Source organism: Rattus norvegicus, chromosome 10, assembly GCF_021556685.1.
Source record: "Rattus norvegicus strain SHRSP/BbbUtx chromosome 10, alternate assembly SHRSP_T2T, whole genome shotgun sequence".
In the NCBI taxonomy this organism is placed as follows: Eukaryota; Metazoa; Chordata; class Mammalia; order Rodentia; family Muridae; genus Rattus; species Rattus norvegicus.
In genome coordinates, this window is record NC_141543.1 from 101,503,892 (window position 1) to 101,524,959 (window position 21,068).

General features: G+C 41.4%; 1 protein-coding gene across 7 annotated transcripts in view; it reads right to left on the reverse strand.

Annotated features, from left to right (window-relative positions):
- Positions 1–21,068, reverse strand: part of Abca6 (ATP binding cassette subfamily A member 6) — a 69,586-nt gene that overhangs the window by 47,522 nt on the left and 996 nt on the right. For all 7 annotated transcript variants that reach the window (XM_087572497.1, NM_001430211.1, NM_001430212.1 and 4 more), the window contains 10 exon segments: positions 19,602–19,702; positions 17,496–17,700; positions 16,407–16,565; positions 14,411–14,514; positions 13,370–13,596; positions 9,683–9,824; positions 8,577–8,762; positions 6,769–6,916; positions 5,201–5,369; positions 4,022–4,080 (listed from right to left, as the gene is read on the reverse strand). In XM_087572497.1, coding sequence (XP_087428623.1) covers positions 4,022–4,080; positions 5,201–5,369; positions 6,769–6,916; positions 8,577–8,762; positions 9,683–9,824; positions 13,370–13,596; positions 14,411–14,514; positions 16,407–16,565; positions 17,496–17,700; positions 19,602–19,700 — 1,498 coding nt within the window. In that variant the 5' untranslated portion in view covers positions 19,701–19,702.

Here is a 21,068-nt window from a genome sequence, read left to right on the forward strand (position 1 = left end):
TCTGGAAATCAGTCTGGAGGTTCCTCAGAAAATTGGACATTGAACTATCTGAGGACCCAGCTATACCTCCCTTGGGCATATACCCAAAAGATGGTCCAACATACAACAAAGACACATGCTCCACTATGTTCATAGCAGCCTTATTTATAATAGCCAGAAGCTGGAAAGAACCCAGATGCCCTTCAACAGAGGAATCGATTCAAAAAATGTGGTACATCTACACAGTGGAGTACTACTCAGCTATCAAAAACAATGACTTCATGAAATTCATAGGCAAATGGAATGAACTAGAAAATACCATCTTGAATGAGGTTACTCAATCACAGAAAAACACACTTGGTATGTACTCATTGATAAATGGATATTCGCCAAAAAGCTCAAATTACCCAAGATGCAATCCACAGACCACAGGAAGCTCAAGAAGAAGGATGATCAAAATGCGGATGCTCCCACTCCTTCTTAAAAGGGGGGAAAATATCCATAGAAGGGGATATGGAAGCAAAGTTTAGAGCAGTGACTCAAGGAATGGCCATTCAGAGCCTGACACATATGTGGCCCATATATGTGCAGCCACCAATACTAGATAAGATTGATGAAGCTAGAAAATGCATGCTGAAAGGGACCGGATATAGATCTCTCCTGACAGACACATCCAGAGCATGTCCAATACAGAGGTCAATGCTAGCAGCAAACCACTGAAGTGAGAACTGGACCCCCTTGGAGGGGATTAGAGGAAGGATTGAAAGAGTTGAAGGAGCTTGCAACCCCATAAAAACAACAATGCCAACCATCCAGAGCTTCCAGGGACTAAACCACTACCGAAAGACTATACATGGACTGACCCAGGGCTCCAACTACATATGTAGTAGAGAATAGCCTTGTTGGAGCACCGGAGGAAGGGGAAGCCCTTGGTCCTGCCAAAGTTGGACCCTCAGTGCAGGGGAATATGGGGGCAATAAGGGGGATGTATGGAGGAGGGGAGGGGATGGGGACTTATGGATAGGAACTCGGGAAGGGGAATAACCTTTGAAATGTAAGTAAAGAAATATATCTAATAAAAATTTTTTTTAAAAAAAGAAAGAAACATTCAGTTTTGTGTGTGTGCGTGCGTGTGCCTGTGCCTGTGCCTGTGCGTGTGTGAGTGTGCGTGTATGTGTATGTGTGTGTTGCTTTGAGATGCAAAACTTTAATTTTTGTTATGTACTAGTACTTCTGAAAGTGGAAGAAAAGTCCGAAGACCTTTAAAAATGGGAAACCTGTGACATTGGCAGTGTCAAGGTAGTTCAGAATGTGCTCTGGGATTTTAAATTAAATTTAAAGTTACCTCAATATATCCTGACCAAACTTAAAGGAGCGAATGGCAGATCTTGGTGGTGAATGAGAAGAGTTTGAAGAATAAAGTTGTTCACGTGTACACTGAATCCTCAAAGTCTCAGGCTCAACAGAATGAATGCTGCTGAGCTAAGAGGTGTCAGGGTGCTCCAAAATAAATACAGTGTAATCACAGTGGACAGAGAACTCTGTCTTTAGTAGGGTGTACGATCCGTCCATTTCAGCACTTTAACACTCACACTTTTATAAAAACTCATTTCTTTACATATTTGTTGTACACAGCATCTCACTATGTGGCCCTGGTCGGCCCAGAACTCCCAATGAGGTCCAAGTTGGCCTTAAATTCACAGAGATCCTTTGGCCCTCTGCCTCCCAAAGGCTTGGGGAAAAGGTACATGCTACCAGAAGGACATGCTTGGGGAAAAGGTACATGCTACCGGAAGGACATGCCACCGGGACAAAGCAGCAGCCTACAGAATGGGGAAAGATTTTCATTAGCTCCACATCCAGTAGAGGACCGATATCCATAATATACAATGATCAGGTATGGAGGGGGAGGGAAGATCATGCGGGTGGAAGGAAAGCAGGGAATGGAGGGGCTTCCGAGGGGTGGTGTGGAGGCCTCCTAAATATATATGAAGGAGAGCCTGATGAAGTCTCCAAGCAATCAGACGCCTCTCTCTTGTTACCAAACAAAGCTTCCAGTACTGGGACTGGGTTACATCCAATTGAGTTCTCAGCCAAAGGGGTCCCAGGAAAATCTCTAAACAGCCCAGACTGTTGCCAAGACTCTAAGTTGCTCTCCACACACGGACAGCAAGGCCCCATCGCTGAAGATAACACCCACACAACTCATCAATCATAGAGAGGTCGAGCTGGTACCCGCATAGAACTTTCACCCCAATGTTCTAATGTCTTTGACAAGGGAATATTCCCTGTAGGCGGCCAAAAGAGAAACAGAAACAGCAACCCAGCTACAAAACCTTTGACCTACAAACCCCGTCCTGCAAACGGTTCTAGGGTAACGGTGGTACAAAGGTTGTGGGTGTAACCAATCAACTTCTGATCCGATTCAAGGCCCATCCCGCAAAGTGGAACTCATACTCAACGACCTCTAGCTCAGTGACCCTAGAGACTAGGTTGCCCAGAGACCTTAAGTAAAACCAAACAATACTACTGGTCTTAAAAACGAAAACATAACAATAAAAACGATATTTTACTATAGTATAGATCAATGCCTTATTTAGCCATCATCAGAAAAGCTTTTCCCTGCAGCAGATCACGGGACACATACAGAGACCCACAGCTATTCCATTCATTATGCAGACAGCAAGGGGGAGGGGAGGAGAGGGGGGAGAGGAAAGCAGAGAAGGGAAAGGGGGAGGGGGAGGGGAGGAGGAGGAAGAAGATGGAGGGGAGGGGGAAGAGGCGAGAGGGAAGAGGGGAGAGGAGTGAGGGGAAAGGGGAAAGGGAAGAGAGCAGAAGGGAGAGGGAAGAGGGGAGAGGACACCTTGGAACACAGGGCTCTAAATGGAATGTCTCCATCAAATCCTTCCCTCAGACATCAGGGAACCCCTCAGAACAGAAGAGATAGAGGACACCAGGAAGACGAGCTCCTCTACATCGACCGCACAAAGATCATATGAACTGAAGCAGCAAACAGAGCCAACATGGGTCAGGTCCTTTGCATCCATGTTATAGCATTCAGTTTATGGGTCTCCTGAGTAAGAGAATCAGTGGGTTCCCTCTTGTGCCTTCTCTTGGGGGCTCCTTTCCTTCTGTGGGTTTGACCTGTCCAAATTCAGTGCGACGATTTTTGTTTTATGTCTGGTATTTTATTTTGTTGCATTTTGTTCTCTCTTAGATGCTTGTCCTTTTCTAATGAAAGATAGAAAGAGAGTGGATCCAGATGGGAGGGGAGTGGGGAGGAACTGGGGGAAATAGAACTGAAACTATAGTCAGGATATATTGTATGAATCTGTTTTTCGTAAAATTGGGGGAAGGAAAAGGTGTCACCACACCCAGTCTGGATATCATTTTTAATAAAAGCAGCTGTAGCTTGGAAATGTAGTTGTCGATTGATGCTGGCTCGATTCTCGCTACATAAAACTATAGTAATATATAATTATTATTATAATAATATTATAATATAATAATAGCAATATATTATTATATTATTATAATATGCCTAATCATACAAAATTAAAAATTAGTTTGTCATGGAATATTGATCTGTTAATTTAGCTCACTGTCAAAGGTTTCATTAATCTTGTCTTGGTTAGCATTCTAGTTCACTACTACATCAACAAATATGGACTGTAAATCCCATCACTCTCTAAAAGTTTTATCAGATTCTAGCATTCTTTCCTGACAGTACAAATACAAAAATGTGTTTATGGTAGCCATAGTGAAAAGCAAAATAATGACATATTTTTCACAGTTTGATGATATCTTTGTAAATCAGTAAATCCACGAACTATCTGGAAGGACTTTACAATGAATTCTGAAATATTATTAGTGTCCAGATGGTTAGGTCACCTATGTTCTTGCTTCTTTCTTTTGCTTTCGTCTTTTGTTTTTTGTTCCTGTTTTTGTCTTGCTGATATATTTACATTTTCTTGCTGAGTGTTTCCCAGGTTTGAGCGTTCATAATTAAGTCAGATAAACAGAATGAAATAAGTTTCTTTACCTTTCAAAGCCTCCACTTTCCCAGACTTCCCTTTATATTCCTTTCTAATATTTCTTATTCTGAAACAATAAAGAGGCACTCTATTAGCCAAATAGTACACACAAGTAAAGAAAGGCGCAGGCAGATATAATGGTAGACATAGAAAGCACATTACAGTAATTAACATGAAAATGAATGAGATTCTCTAGACTTCGACTCTGACACTTGGCTTAGCCTCACATCTATACAGCAAACACAGCAGTGTGATTATTGGATGAGTAAGGAGAAACAAAAGAGATTGACTCCTATCAGAAATTTTATTTTAGCCTTTGGCTGGGGGAGAGGGCATGGTATAATAGCCATTGGCCTTAGGTGTCCTTTGTAGCTGGCCTTTAATACTTTAATTTTAATAAAGAAACTCCCATGCAGGAGGAACTGGTGTTTTTCTGATTTCAGAGCTGAAAATCATCATTTGCATTTGGGGCCAACATTCTGTTGTTTTTCTGGAAATGTTCGAACGTCTGCCCCTACTGTCACGTGATACTCTCATTGTGTGCCTTCTGTATATCCAGTTTCTCTGTGTTAAAGGGACATTTGGCAAGGCCTGGAGGCAGGCGCCTACAGTCCCCTGCACATTGGTGGTGGAGGAAAGAGGAACAGAAGGTCAGGGTCATCTTTGACTGGTAAACATTATTGAGGGCCAACCTGAGCTGCATGGAGACCCTGTCTCAAAAGGCAAAGCAAAACAACTGCAAAACTTTTAATATAGACACAAAAGATAGAAGCAGGCAGTTACACTAGACGAGACAAGGGTAGAGCACACTGATCAGTGGTTTTTAACCTTCTGGATGCTGCGACTCTTTAATACAGGTCCTCCCGTTGTGGCGACCCCCAACCACAACATTATTAGTACTGCTATTCCGTAACTGTAATGTTACTATTCTTATGTGTTGCCAGTTGAGGGGTCGCGACCCACAGATTGAGAACCTTCGTGTATACACAGGCTCCCAGGGAATCTTACTTTCGAGAAGCATTTAAGAAAAACAATTGGTTATTACAGGGGACTGTGACTAGTTCAGGCTGATGCTGACAAAGACGGATGCCTTTCCACTTTGACACTTGCCACAGACTCCCAGATAGCTGGCGGTTAACAATTCTTTAGCCTTTACTCGATATTAGCAGAGCTACAAATGTGTTTACCTGATGGCTTCTTTCCCTTGGTATTCTGGATCCACGGGCTCAAAATACTCATCCGAAGGAAGCTCGGGGTCTATGTCTCTCTCAGTGACCTTGTTTCTACTGGTCCTTTTTCGAAAACAAGACACCGGATTCAAGAAAAACAGTGGAGCGGCCCGGCGATCAGCCCCACCTAGTTAGCAAGAACGATAAAGTATCAGGTCAATACAGTGAACAATGAAGCCTCGCTAAGAGAAGAAGAAATATTCTGAACCTTCAAACACGATACAGTTTTTCCTTCAAGTTTCCTATTACTATGAATAAAATTAATAATGAAAATCTAAAGTTCCATGGCAAAAATTAATATAACAGAACTTGCGACAAAATATAGGTCGAGTAATTGAAAAATGTAATCTAAAAGATATCTATGAGGATAGGTGACATCAAGTTATTTTTTAGAAACACAGTTACTACAAGTTCATAGAACGTGCCGTGAATGAAAAATAACGCATGCAGAAAATTTTTTTTCAAGATGGAAATGACAATACTGTAAAGTTTTTGACTGATACAGAAGAAGTCAAATATTATTTGTTATTAAGAAACTTTATCTATAAGCCAGAAATAATGGGTCATAGGGATATAACTACATAGAAATATATAAGACAACAGTACGCTTATTAAAGCAGGGGGATATTAAAACTTAAAAGAATGAATGAAGTCATGCACAGAGATGAACATTCTGATTCCAGTACGTGGGGAGGAACTTTGGGCTTATGTGGATTTTTATTTTTGGTTATTGGCAAGACAAGGAAAATGAACTGCACAATCTATGTCTTTGTGATCATGAATAAGACGGGAAGTGTTGAGAATAATGACTAATAAATCTCCATTAGAAAATGTTTCTACAGCGTGGTGGCCCAGTAATAAACACGCCATACCAGGAACTAATTATTGCTTATTTTTGAAGTTTTCTTCTGAAATGCTTTTTAAAAAAAAATGTTTATTTTATATATGAGTACACTGCTGCTATCTTCAGACACACCAGAAGAGGGCATCAGATCTCATTGCAGATGATTGTAAGCCACCATATGGTTGCTGGGACTTTAACTCAAGACCTCTGGAAGAGCAGCCCCCTGAAATGCTTTTTAATTTTTGACAGCTTCTTCCTTGCGTATTAGTCACTGTCACCAAATTCTTCTCCTCTTATACCTTGTCTTGCTGCCCACTTACCTATTGGCCTGGTCTTCTTCCCAAGAGTCTGCTCCTACTCTCAAGCCTCTTTGTTTATCTTTTTGGATTATTTTGATATAAATTTGTACTATCACTCTTTAAGATGCTTGGAAGGATACATCAAAAGTAATAAAACTTAGTTAATATAAAACTGTATTTCAACATTGACTTAAATAATTATGTTGTTTCAAAATCAGGATAATTTTACATATATCCTCTTCCGTGAAGCATAACCAACTAATCAATTCAGACTGAGATTGGACATTGAGCTTTACCTCTAAGGCTATTTTAAAGCAATCCTAAGGAAAAACTTACCTATGTGATCAATAACTGAAAAATCGGAGAAAAATCCAGTTACTTACAGGGCAAGATTTTGTCAAAATACAAGGCCAAAACCAAGTAGAGAAGACCATCAAAAGCCAATATGAAAAATACTGCTATCATTACATATGATTCTCCGGAAGGGTCAGGAAATACGACACCATTCAAGTTGTACTCCAGGAAGATAATCTAAGATTCAAACAAAACCAATAATAATTTCCTAAACTCATAAATATGTCGGCACAGAACTAATGATTAAATTTTCAAGTTAACTTTTAAAGGGAATATTTGAATAAAGGTATTCCAAATAATATACAATAGAAATGAATAAAGCTAACAGAAATGCAAATCTGAGTCAACATTTGAAAATAAATCAATATGGTTCTGCATACAACACAATAAAGCAGGGAGAGGGGTTATAATCATTGCTCCAGTAGATACAGAGAAAGCACTTGAGAAAGTCGGGTATCCATTCACAATACAGGAGTTTTCTTCCCAAACTTAGAAGCTGAGATGTTTGATAGTAAAATGCTGAAAGTTTCCCTTTGCTCACATTTCCTTTATAGAAAAGGTCCGGAACCGTACCGTGTGTCGGGGGCTCACAGGTATCTATGACTCCAGTTCCAGGGCACCAGATGCCCTCTTCTGGGTGTGTGCACCTAGTACGCATGCATACCTTCAGCACACACATAAGTATAGGAAATAAAAATTTTTAAAAACCTTTCTCTTAAATCTCTTTTCATAAGAAAAAAGCTAGCAATGACTGGAAAAAGTCTGGTGCACAGCCAATGTAAGAAACTGTTATGCGGTAATAGGGAAAATATAGAAAACTCAATAGACATGCAAAGAAAAGATCTGAATAGACAACTTGCAAAATGAAAAGGCAAAAGATGCTACATGAAAAGGTATCCAGGTTTATCTAACATGCAGAAAACACAAACTAATGTTCACATCTATGTATAGAGTACATGTCACGTCTTCATCGGAGTGGCTAACACTTGAAACTTTAACAATAACAAATGTTAGTGAAGACTGAAGAAAATGGTAATATTCTAGCATCCTTTTTATAAAAGCCAGATGATGTTACCATTTTAGAAAAGCATTTAATGACGGCTGTGAGTATTAAGATTTATATACAGTAGTCTGTTATCCAACTCCTATGAATACACCAAACTGAACCGGTGTGCAGAAACACATAGAAGATTATTTTTAATAGCTTTATGAAAAAAAAAACATCAAAGCCTGGAATTCTGCTCTCATTTATCAAGAAGGTAATGTAGGCATACAATAAGAAGGTATATAACACTACATTATACAAGGCTACACATGAGACTAATAACAGAATACTGGGCAGAAAAGGTTAAATATTTTAAATATATTTTACACATCATTTATATAAGTTTAAAAAAGGGGAAACAAATATTTGTATTTCAAAACCCAAACTTGGCTGATCATAAACAGCAAGGAAGTAATTTTCACAAAAGGGTTACCCAGTGACAAATGGTGTGCTTAGACATGCTATAGAATAAACACAGTATTCTCCTTCTTAATAAGATCCCAAGTACACGGACAGACTTTATAATAAAGTTTGTTGTACTAGGTACTTAAGATTTTCATAACTGACTCATGGTTTACTCGACAAAATGATTTAAACAGATCTACATCGAATTGTTAATAAACTAGAGATTTTTATTTTAACTCTTGAGTAATGGCAATCTTTTGTAATGTTGAAAATTTAATCTCTGTGGTGGGAAATTTGCAACAGTAAAAGCTCTTGGTTAACACCAGACTGGACTGTAAGGAGTCATCATAGGTTAATTAAAGCATCGATAATAACCTATGTGTTTACCTTGGTCATCCCGGATGTGAAGGCAAAAGGGCTACAGATGCTCAGGACCCATTCCAGAGATGAGGGGAGCTCTTTGTGCAGCACCGTGAACCCCACACACCCCCAAAAGAGGTTAAAGAGAAATACAAATAGGTTGGTGATGATCGCTTTCTGTAACAGAACAGCCATCAGGAAAGTTACAGCTATCTGAAAGAGAGAAGACAGTGGCTGTCATACAGCTTTTGAGGACCCTCAGCAAAACGAAGACCATTGTTCCTACAAGGGACAGCAAGAGGAGTGCAACTGGGAAAGCAAGAGGAGTGCAAAGGTTGGACCCTCAGATGTTTTCTTTTCCTTTTGTATTCCCTTCCTGTTTTCTGTTTTGTTTTTTGTTTAGAGCTACTGAAAATACTGGCATAAAATTTAAAACATAGCTGCATGAGACCAGTGTTCCGGGTCGCCATGATAAAATAAGTAGCAAATTTGAAGAATGTAGTAGTAGCTTAGCAAGCTGGTTTTTTTTTTTATCGTTCACTATCATCAAAAGTTTCAGAATTAAGATTCTGAAATAACTCAATTAAAAGATTGTTATTAAAAAAAACTTTGATGCATCATTTCATTACAAGATGTGTGTGAAAACAGAGAGGCCTGTTTCTTATAGTCACTGGCATTTTCTCAAGCAAACACATGTGTGTGCACACGTACACACACAGTATTCACACACACACAGTATTCACACACACAAACACACACATACACAGTATTCACACACACACAAACACACACACAGTATTCACACACACAAACACACACACAGTATTCACACACACAAACACACACACAGTATTCACACACACAAACACACACACAGTATTCACATACACAAACACACACATACACAGTATTCACACACACACAAACACACACACACAGTATTCACATACACAAACACACACATACACAGTATTCACACACACACAAACACACACACAGTATTCCCACACACAAACACACACATACACACAGGATATGATTGAAGTGTCTTCCTAACACTCTGGAGAATTAACGTTTGCTGCACATAGCTAAGATCTACCGTGTAGACGGTGGCAGTAAAGGCGCATACTTACCACGGATAGTCCATACAAGAAGAACAGTGTAAATATGACGAGGAAACCAGTCATCACTATGATCCGGGTAGATGTTATGATAACGGCGATGAATACAGAAAAAATAAAGATGAAGCCAACATAGATTAAGCCCCAGGACAGCCTAAACAAAGACAAAAGGCATCTGAGTTAGTTAGCCTTTCAAAAAAAAATCTTCAAATCTGCCGAAGCATTGTCCAATCCTATTACTCTGGTATGTGGTTTATTAACTATGGTATTGATATCATTGCACAAGTACACTGTGTGTGCTCTCCAGCAGCACAATTCTCCATCTTCCTCCTCCTCCCCTCCCCATTCCCCCCACCAAACGTCCTGCTTAGGATTCCAAGGCATTCTGACAGCCATCACCACGCAGTAATGGCAGGTACCAAATATTAGCGTTGGCACCAACCGATGAGTGTCACAACCGGTTAAGAGACTATGAACCAAAGGATGGCCTTGCTGGTGCCTGAGGGCCAGGCATCCACATGCATGTATTGCACAGATAGTGTGAGCATTGTATAAACCGTATGTTGCATGCTGTAGGTATGATAGGTAACTTGCCTTTTTCCATCAGCATTATCTGTTATAAACGGGCTTAGGGGATTTCGTTATATTAACGTATTCTAGTGTTCTTCTGAAACTAGACAGTTGCTCCCTATTTTCCTTCCCGTGATAAATACACAACGAAATTTTATTAGATCTGTTTTTAATGTGAGATGTGGGAGAATATCTCGTTGAAGGGAAACGACTGAATTAAAGTGGATGCCATCAGTTTTTTTAGATATTACCACACGACCCTGAAGTGAAACTGGGCTGGAAGGAGACTTAAGAACTAACTGATGGCCAGTCAGATGTCAATCAAAGGCCTCTAGAGGCATGGAAAGCTTGGGGACCTCTGCAGGCAACGCCACCACTCTCTTCTTCCCAGGAAATGGAAAACCTCCACGGGTGCTGTCCCAGGTCTCCTAACCCCGTCGTTTCCTCACCCACGTGGTTATAAGGCATGGAGCACCTTTGAATCTTTACACTCTTCTGTTATTTTGCTTTAGATGTGTTGGTGTTCACATTATTTTTTCCAAGACACTAAATAACAACATGAGTTAGATGAGACGGGACTCTAAGGGTGCACGAGTCCCATCATAAAGTCCCTCTTGCTAGCTAATGGGCACACGGAATGTCACAAAATAAACCCTTAGCAAGATGCAAATGTAACCGCAGGTGTCCATTCTGTCCAGAGTTCTTGCTCCTCCTTAAAACCGCATAATTAACTAACAAGAGGGCCTCTCCTGCAGAGTGCAGCAGAAGATGCATGCTTGGCAGCCTGCACCCCAGTAAAACATGCTTAGCTGGATTTACTTACTACTTTTGGTTTTTAATCTTATATCAACATAATGAATTGGGCTGTGCTAGACACATCGGCATTCTTGAAAGGTGTAACATAGTCTGTAAACTTTCTTCCAAAGTACAGAAGACGCTACTTTAAGGTCAAATTGAAGACAACAGAGTGTAGGAGAATTATGAAATAAAGGCATTAAACTAATTACTTGAGAAGGGAACTAGCTATAGGGGTAGATTAGGGGAGACGATATTAATAAACTTATACAAAATCTTCCCTCTTGGAAAAAGTGCACGTGCTGTATCATGGCGTTAATAGAAGTCATATTCATTTCCGAAAGATGTCTGACACTTGGGAAAGATGCTTCCAAAGTATTTTCTGTCCTAGTGCTAAGGATGTGTGTATGTATATATATATATATATATATATATATATATATATATATATATAATATATATAATTTTTCCAGGTCTTAATTTATATGCATGCTAAGAATCATCGGGAAAATAAAATCAGCATCGGAATTCCAGTATCTCCTTGGATTTCATGCCAGCCTGCTGGTGCCTCCCTAATTTAAGGTGGGCATCTCTGGGCATCTCCCCGCTATGTCTTGCCTTGAACTGAAAGGAGACCCTTCTATGGAAGTTGTTGTCTCTCCTCCCTCCTGAACGGCAGGGAATTGCCATTCCCAATGCTCCAACACACGCACAAAAAAATTCTCACTTTTTAAAAACTCCTTCTTTTCTATCTCCCAATCCACCTACATTAAAATTAAGATTATCTTTGGCTTCTGGACCAAAATTTTACTCCAGGGACTATAGGAGTGGCTAAATTGGTCAATAAACAGTGATTCATCCTGTCCATGAAGTTTTACCATTTCATACACATAGTTTGGGTGTTTGGGGAAGAGGTTTTGGTTCACATATATTTTAAGTGGTGTTTGTTTGTGTATACATTGGCTTTGATTTATGAAGGGTCTCAGGGTCTCCATACGTCTCAGACAGCTCAGAAGCTCCCCATCTTCCTCTGTCCACCTACCCAAGGCTAAGATTACACACCCTGCACTGTCTGCCCAACCGAATGCTTTCTTGATCTGAGTAATATACCGAGAGTTATCCCTTAAGAATCAATAGAAAACCATGGCGTGTCTCTTCTGAGCTAAAATACACATGTGGTTTTCCTTTACGCCTGGCAGCATACATTTTGCCACTAATACCAAATTCTGTGGCTTGCCTTTGAGGAGACTAGACGTTACATCGTTTTCATTTCTGTCACCTAAACTCTCACTATCTTCATAAGCCTTTATTTCTATGAAAAGTACTCACCTTTATTATGTCACAAACACATAGATTCGATGTGTCCGTGTACACACACAAACGTATACATGTATCTCAAAATTACTTTGAAGTGTTTGTGAGGTAAGGCAAGGTACAAATATTAGTGTATAATTCAAGTCCTGTTAAGTCCTCCCTACCCACCAGGCTAGATGCTATGTCCTAATGTTATTGCATCATTTAACACACAGCATTTACATGCTTCAAAACACCCCTGGTGGGCCACATCCATGAATACCATATCCACTTTACAAGGCTGCTTTCCTCACACGAGGAACTGTGGAGAAGGCAGCTGACAACTAGATCAGGCAGAAATGCCATCCAGTCTCTCTTCAGCACTGAGGCCCGACACTGGGCAACTAACTGCCTTACTTTCCTCATCTCCAGCCTTGGTGACAGAGCCTCGAGCCTCGGGGTTGCAAAGGAAAAAGCCAACACCAGAATCATACTGGGTGAGCCCCACCTATCTTCCATGGAAGATTTAACAACGCCTAAATCTAATAGTGAGAGCCGGCAAGTAGCCCCCGCGTCAAATTCAATCCGTGGCATTGTAAACAATAACACTTCTGTTGTTTTGTGATGCCGTCCCCCCCCCCCGCGCTCTCTTTCTCTCTCTGTCTGTCTCTCTGTCTCTCTGTCTTTGTCTCCCTCTGTCTCTCTCTGTGTGTCTCTGTCTCTCTCTTTCTCTGTCTCACTCCCTCTCCCCCTCCCCTCCCCCTCCGTCTCCCTCCTCTCTCTCTCCCTCTCTCTTTCTCTCTCTCCCTCTCTCTTTCTCTGTCTCTCTCTGTCTGCCTCTCTGTCTCCCTCTGTCTCTCTGTCTGCCTCTCTGTCTCTGTCTCCCTCTGTCTCTCTGTCTGTCTCTCTGTCTCTGTCTCCCTCTGTCTCTCTGTGTGTGTCTCTGTCTCTCTCTTTCTCTGTCTCTCTCTGTCTCCTGCCTCTCTCTCTCTCTCTCTCTCTCTCTCTCTCTCTCTCTCTCTCTCTCTCTCTCGGACTCACCAGAATGCAGAGTCTTGTAGACCCATTACTTTCATGAACTCCTTAGAGTGCTTTCTCTCTTTAGTAATGCTGCGTGACGCAAAATAGATGAACGAGGAGAAATAGAGCAAGCAGAACAAGATAAAAATTTCATATTGAAAAATGTCTTTAGAAATAAAAGGTAAGGTCTTCATATTGAACGCGTTGACGGACATTAACTCCTCCATCACAGGGTGCTTTGTTGTGACCTGAAGACAAAAGCAAAGGGAAATTAAAGGGTACACAGTTTGACGAAGCTGGAATGAGCCCTGGAGGATGCTCTGTGTCAGTTTCCTGGTTGGAATGCTGCAGTCCCGTAACACAGTAGAGGGAACTGGGTGTGCTGGCTTGCAGGTTTCCGTGAAGCATTGCAGAGCTAGGCAAGTGGGAGGAGGAATGAGAAGAGGAACTGTGGGAGGGGGGACCCAAAAGGGGGGAGGACAATGACTGAAATGTAAATAAATAAAATAGTAAAAAGAAAAGGAAACTATAAATGGGGGGTGTAAAAATTCTGTCACACACTCTTAAGTCTACATTACTGCTAATTTGAGTGCCCACTGACCCCCCCCTCCCCACCACAATGCATGTGGAAGCTTCATCCAGTTCGATGTTAGAGGTAGGATGTTTAGGGAAGTAAGTCACGGAGCCTCGCCCGCCCTCGTGGAGAGATGAGTGACTCATCAAAAGCTTGGCAAGTATGTCCTAGTGTGCCACTTGCCCTTTCACTCCTCTGCCAAGTGAGAACACAGTGTTCTTCTCCTCTTTGCCCTTTCATCCCTTCGGCCATGGAAAGACCGCTAGGCTGTGACAGGCGTGAGGCACTAGCTTGTTGAGGCCTTACCACACACTTGCCAGATCTGAGAGCTATGAAAAGTAGCTGTGGCTTCTTTATGGGTTGCCCAGCCATGGCGAATCGTTACTGCCGGTCAAATAAACTGGGACATCATCTTTCATTGACATGTCGATGGCCTCCCTCTGGAGCTAATTATAGTAACCACCGGAACTTTCCAGTCAAGCACTTACTTCTATAATGGCCGCGTTAATGGCGGTTTGTAAGGCCACAAATCCTCTTTTCCAGTATCTGGTCAGTGAACAGAAAACGTGAGGATATGTATCCCAGCAATGAGCTGTAAGCAAAAGGAAAGGACTCACCATCATCACGGGCTGAAGGCAGAAGGAGAGAACATGAAGGGGAAGAGACTCCACCAGTCAGAACGCTTAACCTCGTACAGAAGATAGGCATGGTGGTCTGTCTGTCATCCTAGTACTCAGGAAGCAGGAGAATAATGGACTTCTGGGCTAGCCTGGGGTATGTCATAACCCTGTCTCAACCAAAGCAAGCAAGAAAACAAACTAATGAAGTAGTTTTGAGATGAGGCAGACATGTTAAGAGGAAGGGTGTGTAGTGTACAAGAAGCAGCTACTCTGATACACACCATGAGACTAGGGATAGAGATAACCCAGCTTCCTGAGACGAAAAACAAGGCTTTGGGGTTTCCATAGCGAAAACACACACCACCACCACCACCACCACCACCACCACCTCCACCTCCACCACCTCCAACACCACCACCAATTCCCAATTCTGTACCTAGAAACCTAAAGTGGGATATGTGCATAAGAAGAAATTTTGTCCCCAAATAACCTGGAATTAATTATCATAGTAAAATGACTATTTCTACCCCTCTGGGTGGAAAGTGGAGATGTTTAATGAGAAGCAATGTTTGAGGACTCCTGACAAGCTACTGCACAGACCCGGAATGACTAAGACAAAAGACTACAGCTCTTTCTGGGGGGGGAGAAACAGAAAATGGGGAAGGACACCACCTATATTGTGCAAGTCTCGGGAACCATCTTCCCAATAGTTTCGTTTGGCCTCTCCTGCGCTGTAGCATTTGAATACAGCCTCAACTCTGCAATTGAGTGTCTCTGGATAAACCTTTAGCTAGACTCACAGATCTATGACAGTTTTATTTATAGAGACCGATTGCCCCTTTACCCTATTCTCACAAAAAAATGACTCCATCCCAGAGGGGGCTTCCTGGCCACCATAAATATCTAGAGTAGCTCTATTGTCTCTACCCTCTCATCTCCTTTGTGTATCTTTTTTATCCTCCCGCCTCTGAGGAGAACAATTCAAACGGGCCCCATGGTTTCCGTTCACTGCATTCTGCAAGAACCCGCTGAAGAATATGTAGTCTGCACACGGCACGTGAATAGTATCAGTCTGCACACGGCACGTGAATAGCATTAAAGAACCTGTTCTACAGATTGCGCTGATTCTATGTCCTCCGTGTCTTTTAACCCACAAGCCTTCTACCTTTCCCTGCCGCCGCTGTCATCTAAGCAGCCGTCTGATTTCAGTCCATTCTCCCTGGACTTCTTGCACCTCAAATTCTCTGGGATGTATCAGGAGTGCTCTTTTATTCACGGACAACCTTCCATGGGCTTGCCTTAGTTAAATTACTTCAGTGGCTATCTGTGGCCTCGTTTAAAAGATACCAAATGGGACCTAACCCTACTGCGGCTGCAAAATCGTTGTCCCCTCACATGGTGTGGCTTTTCAGGCTTTTCCTCCAGCGTTTGATAAGACGCCTTCATACACCTTTGTCCTACTAGGACACTGTATCTCCAGTTCCTCACACTTTCTGTTCCTTTGGTCTCAATTTAAAAGCTACTCCCCAAATCCAAAAGTCAAATTAAGAATCCTGGGTCTGCGTTAGAAACGCAAGTCCCATCCCTTGCCCTCATTATCTGGTACTTGCCTCTCGTATTCAACTACAACCTCATCTGACATTGGGATCTACCCATCATTCCCTTAGACCCGTAAGCTCAAAAGATACGTGCTGAATTATTCTGCGGTGCTCTGGAATCCACCTCTACACCAAATACAAGTGCAGTGATAAAATGTTAGCCTGTTCTCTCCCAGGAAATTGAAGGTGCCCACCCCACGCTACCTGTTCCTTCTTTTCAAAAACCATAAAGACTCTCACAATGGAATTTTATATTAAAAAGTCACCTAGTAGGTCCTCTTTCAGAAATGGATTTCCATACATTAGATACACTTTTAACTTGTAAAAGAAAGTGTCATTAAATACGATTCCAAAAGCTCGTGGCACATGATCCAGAAGCATTTCATCCAAGTCCTTTTCACTTGGTACCCCGACAATTCTTGTTCCTGCAGAGTCGTGAGAGGGAAAGAGTTGTACTGGATTAGAGAGCATCCCACCACGACCGAATGCAATATGAGGTTGAACCACCATTTGGTAGACTTTCACCTAAACCAAGCAACCTAGAAAATACTACTCTCCTGTTCCAAAGAGTCCAGTTGTGCTTGAGAAGTACATGTTTAATAAGACAGGTTATGGATGAGGTGGGGGGGGGGTCGTGCCTCTTAAGTCTAAGGGTAATTAATCCATCATCATCGTTATTAATATATCCCCGATGATTAAAGAATACAGCCTGAAGCGAAAACAAATGCATGACCTCAGTCTTATGCAGAAACAAAGGCAACGGATTCTGCAAAAACCAGAGATTTTATTAGTTAGGAATTGAATGTTAAAGAATAAATGGCCAGACTATACCCGGGTTGCTCATAAATGAAACAAATATTTTCTTTGCCTCGATTACAAAATGGAGTCAATTTAAAACCACAACCTTTAAAGGTCTTGCATTCTATATTCTGTATCGGAAAGAATATCACCGTCAGACCATAGTGTTCATGCTAACGAACTTACTGTTAGATAGCCATGATTAGATTAGATTTTAACAAGCTATAAATCCTGATCATTGCATATTCATGCTAAAGGCCCACGGATTCGCAGGAGCCGCATTTCTTCAAGTTGCTGTTTTGAAAATGTGTGTTTTCTTGCTGTGTTCTAGGCTCCCAGACACACAAAGGCTTCCATAAATTGAACCCCTATCAAGCTGAGCAAAGTTAACATCTCCTTGTGAGAGAAACATGGAAATCTAGGTAGATTATATGGTATCTTGATACTTGAACGTATGAGAAGGATATTTAACTGGAACTTTAAACTGATACGTACACAAGTTTTTAAACAACATAAACCAATGGGACTAATTCTTTGTTTCTCGGTGGTATATTTACCTTTCATAGTTGGAGCAGTTATGGTTTTGTTCATTATTTGTTGGGTTACATTAGAGATTGGAGTATATACAACCATTATAGAAGAGCCATTGAATTCATCTATGCTTCCAAGATCCTGAGGAGGGACTTCCGGGACCTGATTGTTTTCTTTGAAATAGGAAAACAGACCCATATACAGTCCTATAACAACCGGTATGCTCCACTCCTACAAGACAGGTTTTTAAGAGAGAAAATTATAAGCCTAGATTTATTTCTCTTCAAATCGGTCAACACTAAACTCAATTTTCCCATATAATTGGTTTCTCATTGCCCTTCGTTCTTCAGGGAAAACTCTGTGAAGGACACATTCTGAGGTAGCAGTCGCCCGTGTCACTCTCTGATCTAAAGTTGTGCGTGAAAGTCACCAAATGATTTCAGAAGTCATCTGGAAACTTAATGGAACACTTAATTGTGTGAACATCTTGATCGACTGGAAAGCCAATTCTAGACATAAGGCACAAATGTTCCACATGGAATTCATGCTGGCAAATCACAATGTTTCTTGGTAGTTGTCATATTTTTTTTATTAAGAACAAAAGAAAATGCAAGCGGGGCATAGTGTCCCATGCCTTTAATCCTAGCAGTAGGGAGACACAGTCAGATGAATCGCTTATGAGTTTGAGGCCAGTCTGGAAGTCAGGACAACCAGGGCTCTGTTATACAGTGAAACCCTGTCTCAAAAGAAGAGAGAAAGAGAGAGAGAGAGAGAGAGAGAGAGAGAGAGAGAGAGAGGAAGAAGAAGAAGAAGAAGAAGAAGAAGAAGAAGAAGAAGAAGAAGAAGAAGAAGAAGAAGAAGAAGAGGAGGAGGAGGAGGAGGAGGAGGAGGAGGAGGAAGGGAAGGAGGGAGGAAGGAAAAAAGGAGGGGAAGGAAGGAGAAAGAAAGAAAGAAAGAAAGAAAGAAAAAAGAATGAATGAAAGAAAGAAAAAACTAAAGGAAATTAGTAGAAACTTCATAGGAGACACTCTCCAGTGAATCATGAACAATGATAATTTCTTCCTTCTTGCTATGATCCCAGAACACTAGGCCCAAGGACACCTCTCCGTAGTCTGACAAACATACAGGCAAAATAGGAAACAAACAGTAGCCACGAAGCAATAGCAAAACAATGTAGAAAGAGAAGATACTGTTGAAGTCTCGCATTAATAAACGTTTCAGCTTCATGCCCGACTTTATCTGAACAGAGAGCACTTACGTCCTCATCTCTGGAACTTACTTCCAAATACTGGCACTGTCCGTTCATTTCTTTTAGGTGACCACATTAAGTTCTTACAGTGTAAATGAATTGAAGCCTGTAGGTTTTTGACTAGAGCATCCTCTTAGGTACAAGTGGGAATTGAAGACTGGGTTCTTTTCTATGGAAAATAGGCAGACGTAGTCCACGCCACCTCCAGGCCCGCTGTGTAGACCTAACTGACTACACTCTCTGCCTCAGCCTTCTGCTTTGTCTCATGAGGAGCTCAGCAGAGGTTACCACGATCAGAGGCGGTGGCAGCGCCTAGATGAAGAAACTAGGTACCCAGGCGAGTGGAAACAGTCCTAGACCCACTCGCTTGCTTCTCTTCTATACTGACTGTACTAAAAGTAGTAAACACAGAACATCTGTCCCACGTGAAGCCACTGAGGTTGGTACTATTCGCCACTTCTCAAAGCATCTGCTTAGCACAAACCGACACAGTCATTCTTTTGTAATCCTTGGAAATAACCTTCACATAAAAAAAAACCAATAGTTTTGAATAGAGAACAATGACATCGAATTTCTCTCAGTTCATACTCACCGACTTTGGATCATGTCTTGGTCCCCACTGTAGAATACGGGATGATTTGACCTTTGCTACAACTTTACCATGCAATTGAATCCCCCTTTTTGAAAAATGTAATACCCTCGGTCTTCGTGATTCTGTGGCACTGGTCATAGACCGTACCATATGAGTTTTTCAATCGAACAAACATAGCTGGGAAGTACCCACCTCAAAAGTAATAAATATAGTCTTCTGATTAAACCGTAATATTTGAAATACTCAGGCAAGGAAAGAAGGCTGAGGGGAGGGCGGAATGTCTGCACTTACCAATAGGCTCTCTCTCTTCATCCGCCATTTCTTGAGCAGATTCATGTGCAGAAGCACTCGGGTCTGCTGACGCACACTCAACTCCTTCATACTCCCCATACCTGCTCGTTAAGTGCACAAACAAGGAACCAAAAACAGAAGTGGAGTTGGAAAACCCTTGACTCTGTTCCTGACTCAAATGTTTGCTGTACTTAATAACTGCGAGGCAACGTTGTAGACTATTATTACAATGATTTATTAATAAGTTTTACCTCAAATGCATTCACTTTAAGCTATGTGGAGGGACCAGTGATGACGGCGATAAGGTTATCATCACATTTCAACAATGAAACAGGGGGGACGGGGGGGCACCATTAAGGTGCAGAGCACTTATAATAATATTTTAGATCAGAATTCAACAATGCAAATAAAGTAATGTATTAGTTTATCCTGTTAACACTCGTTTTTGCTCCTTTCATTTTAGTAAAAAAAAAAAAGAAAAAGAAAAGAAAGAAAGAAAAGAAAAAAATTCCATAACTAATCAAATCAACCACAAAATTCTGATTGCTTAAACTGGCCTGAACGATAAGTTCATCAGCTACAATCCCAGTGAGATAGGTTCATAATGCTTATCCTTGGATTTAAATACAGTAAAAGTTTAACTGAACATCTCTTACCAGAAGAACTGAGCTTTAAAATAATGAACTCTTAAGTTACCTAATTCTGACACACTGAGAAAATAAGGCTTCTCTCAATTGTGTAAATATAAATGACACTCAAAATCCAGAAAGCAAAGTTCAAAATAACTTAGAAAGAAAGGAAGGGGGGGAGGGAGAGAGGGAGGGAGGGAGAAAGGAAGGAAGGGAGGGAGAGAGGGAGGGAGGTAGAGAGGAAGGGAGGGAGGGAGAAAGGAAGGAAGGGAGGGAGAGAGGAAGGGAGGGAGAGAAGAAGGGAGGGAGGGAGAGAGGAAGGGAGGGAGGGAGAAAGGAAGGAAGGGAGGGAGAGAAGAAGGGAGGGAGGGAGAGAAAAAGGGAGGGAGGGAGAAAGGAAGGAAGGGAGGGAGAGAAGAAGGGAGGGAGGGAGAGAAAAAGGGAGGGAGGGAGAAAGGAAGGAAGGGAGAAAGAGAGAGAGAGAGAGAGAGAGAGAGAGAGAGAGAGAGAGAAGGAGGAGGAGGAGGAAGAGGAGGAGGAGGAGGAGGAGGAGGAGGAGGAGGAGGAGGAGAAGTTGAGTAGAGACATAGTTTTGCCCAGAAAATTTTCAAATAAGCAAATTTTTAAAAACCATTTTGATTTGTAGGGTCTTTAAATTTAGTCTTTCCTAAGTTTACACAACAAAATGCAATACAATTTTTTTTCCTGTGCTAGAATGGAAGCAATCTAGAATCTACTGCTGTATTTACAAAATAAAATCTGGTTGGGGAGGGGGGATAAAAATTAGTTCTTAAAGCACTTTAAAATACTTAAGTGTCTGGAACCGTCTGAAAAAAAT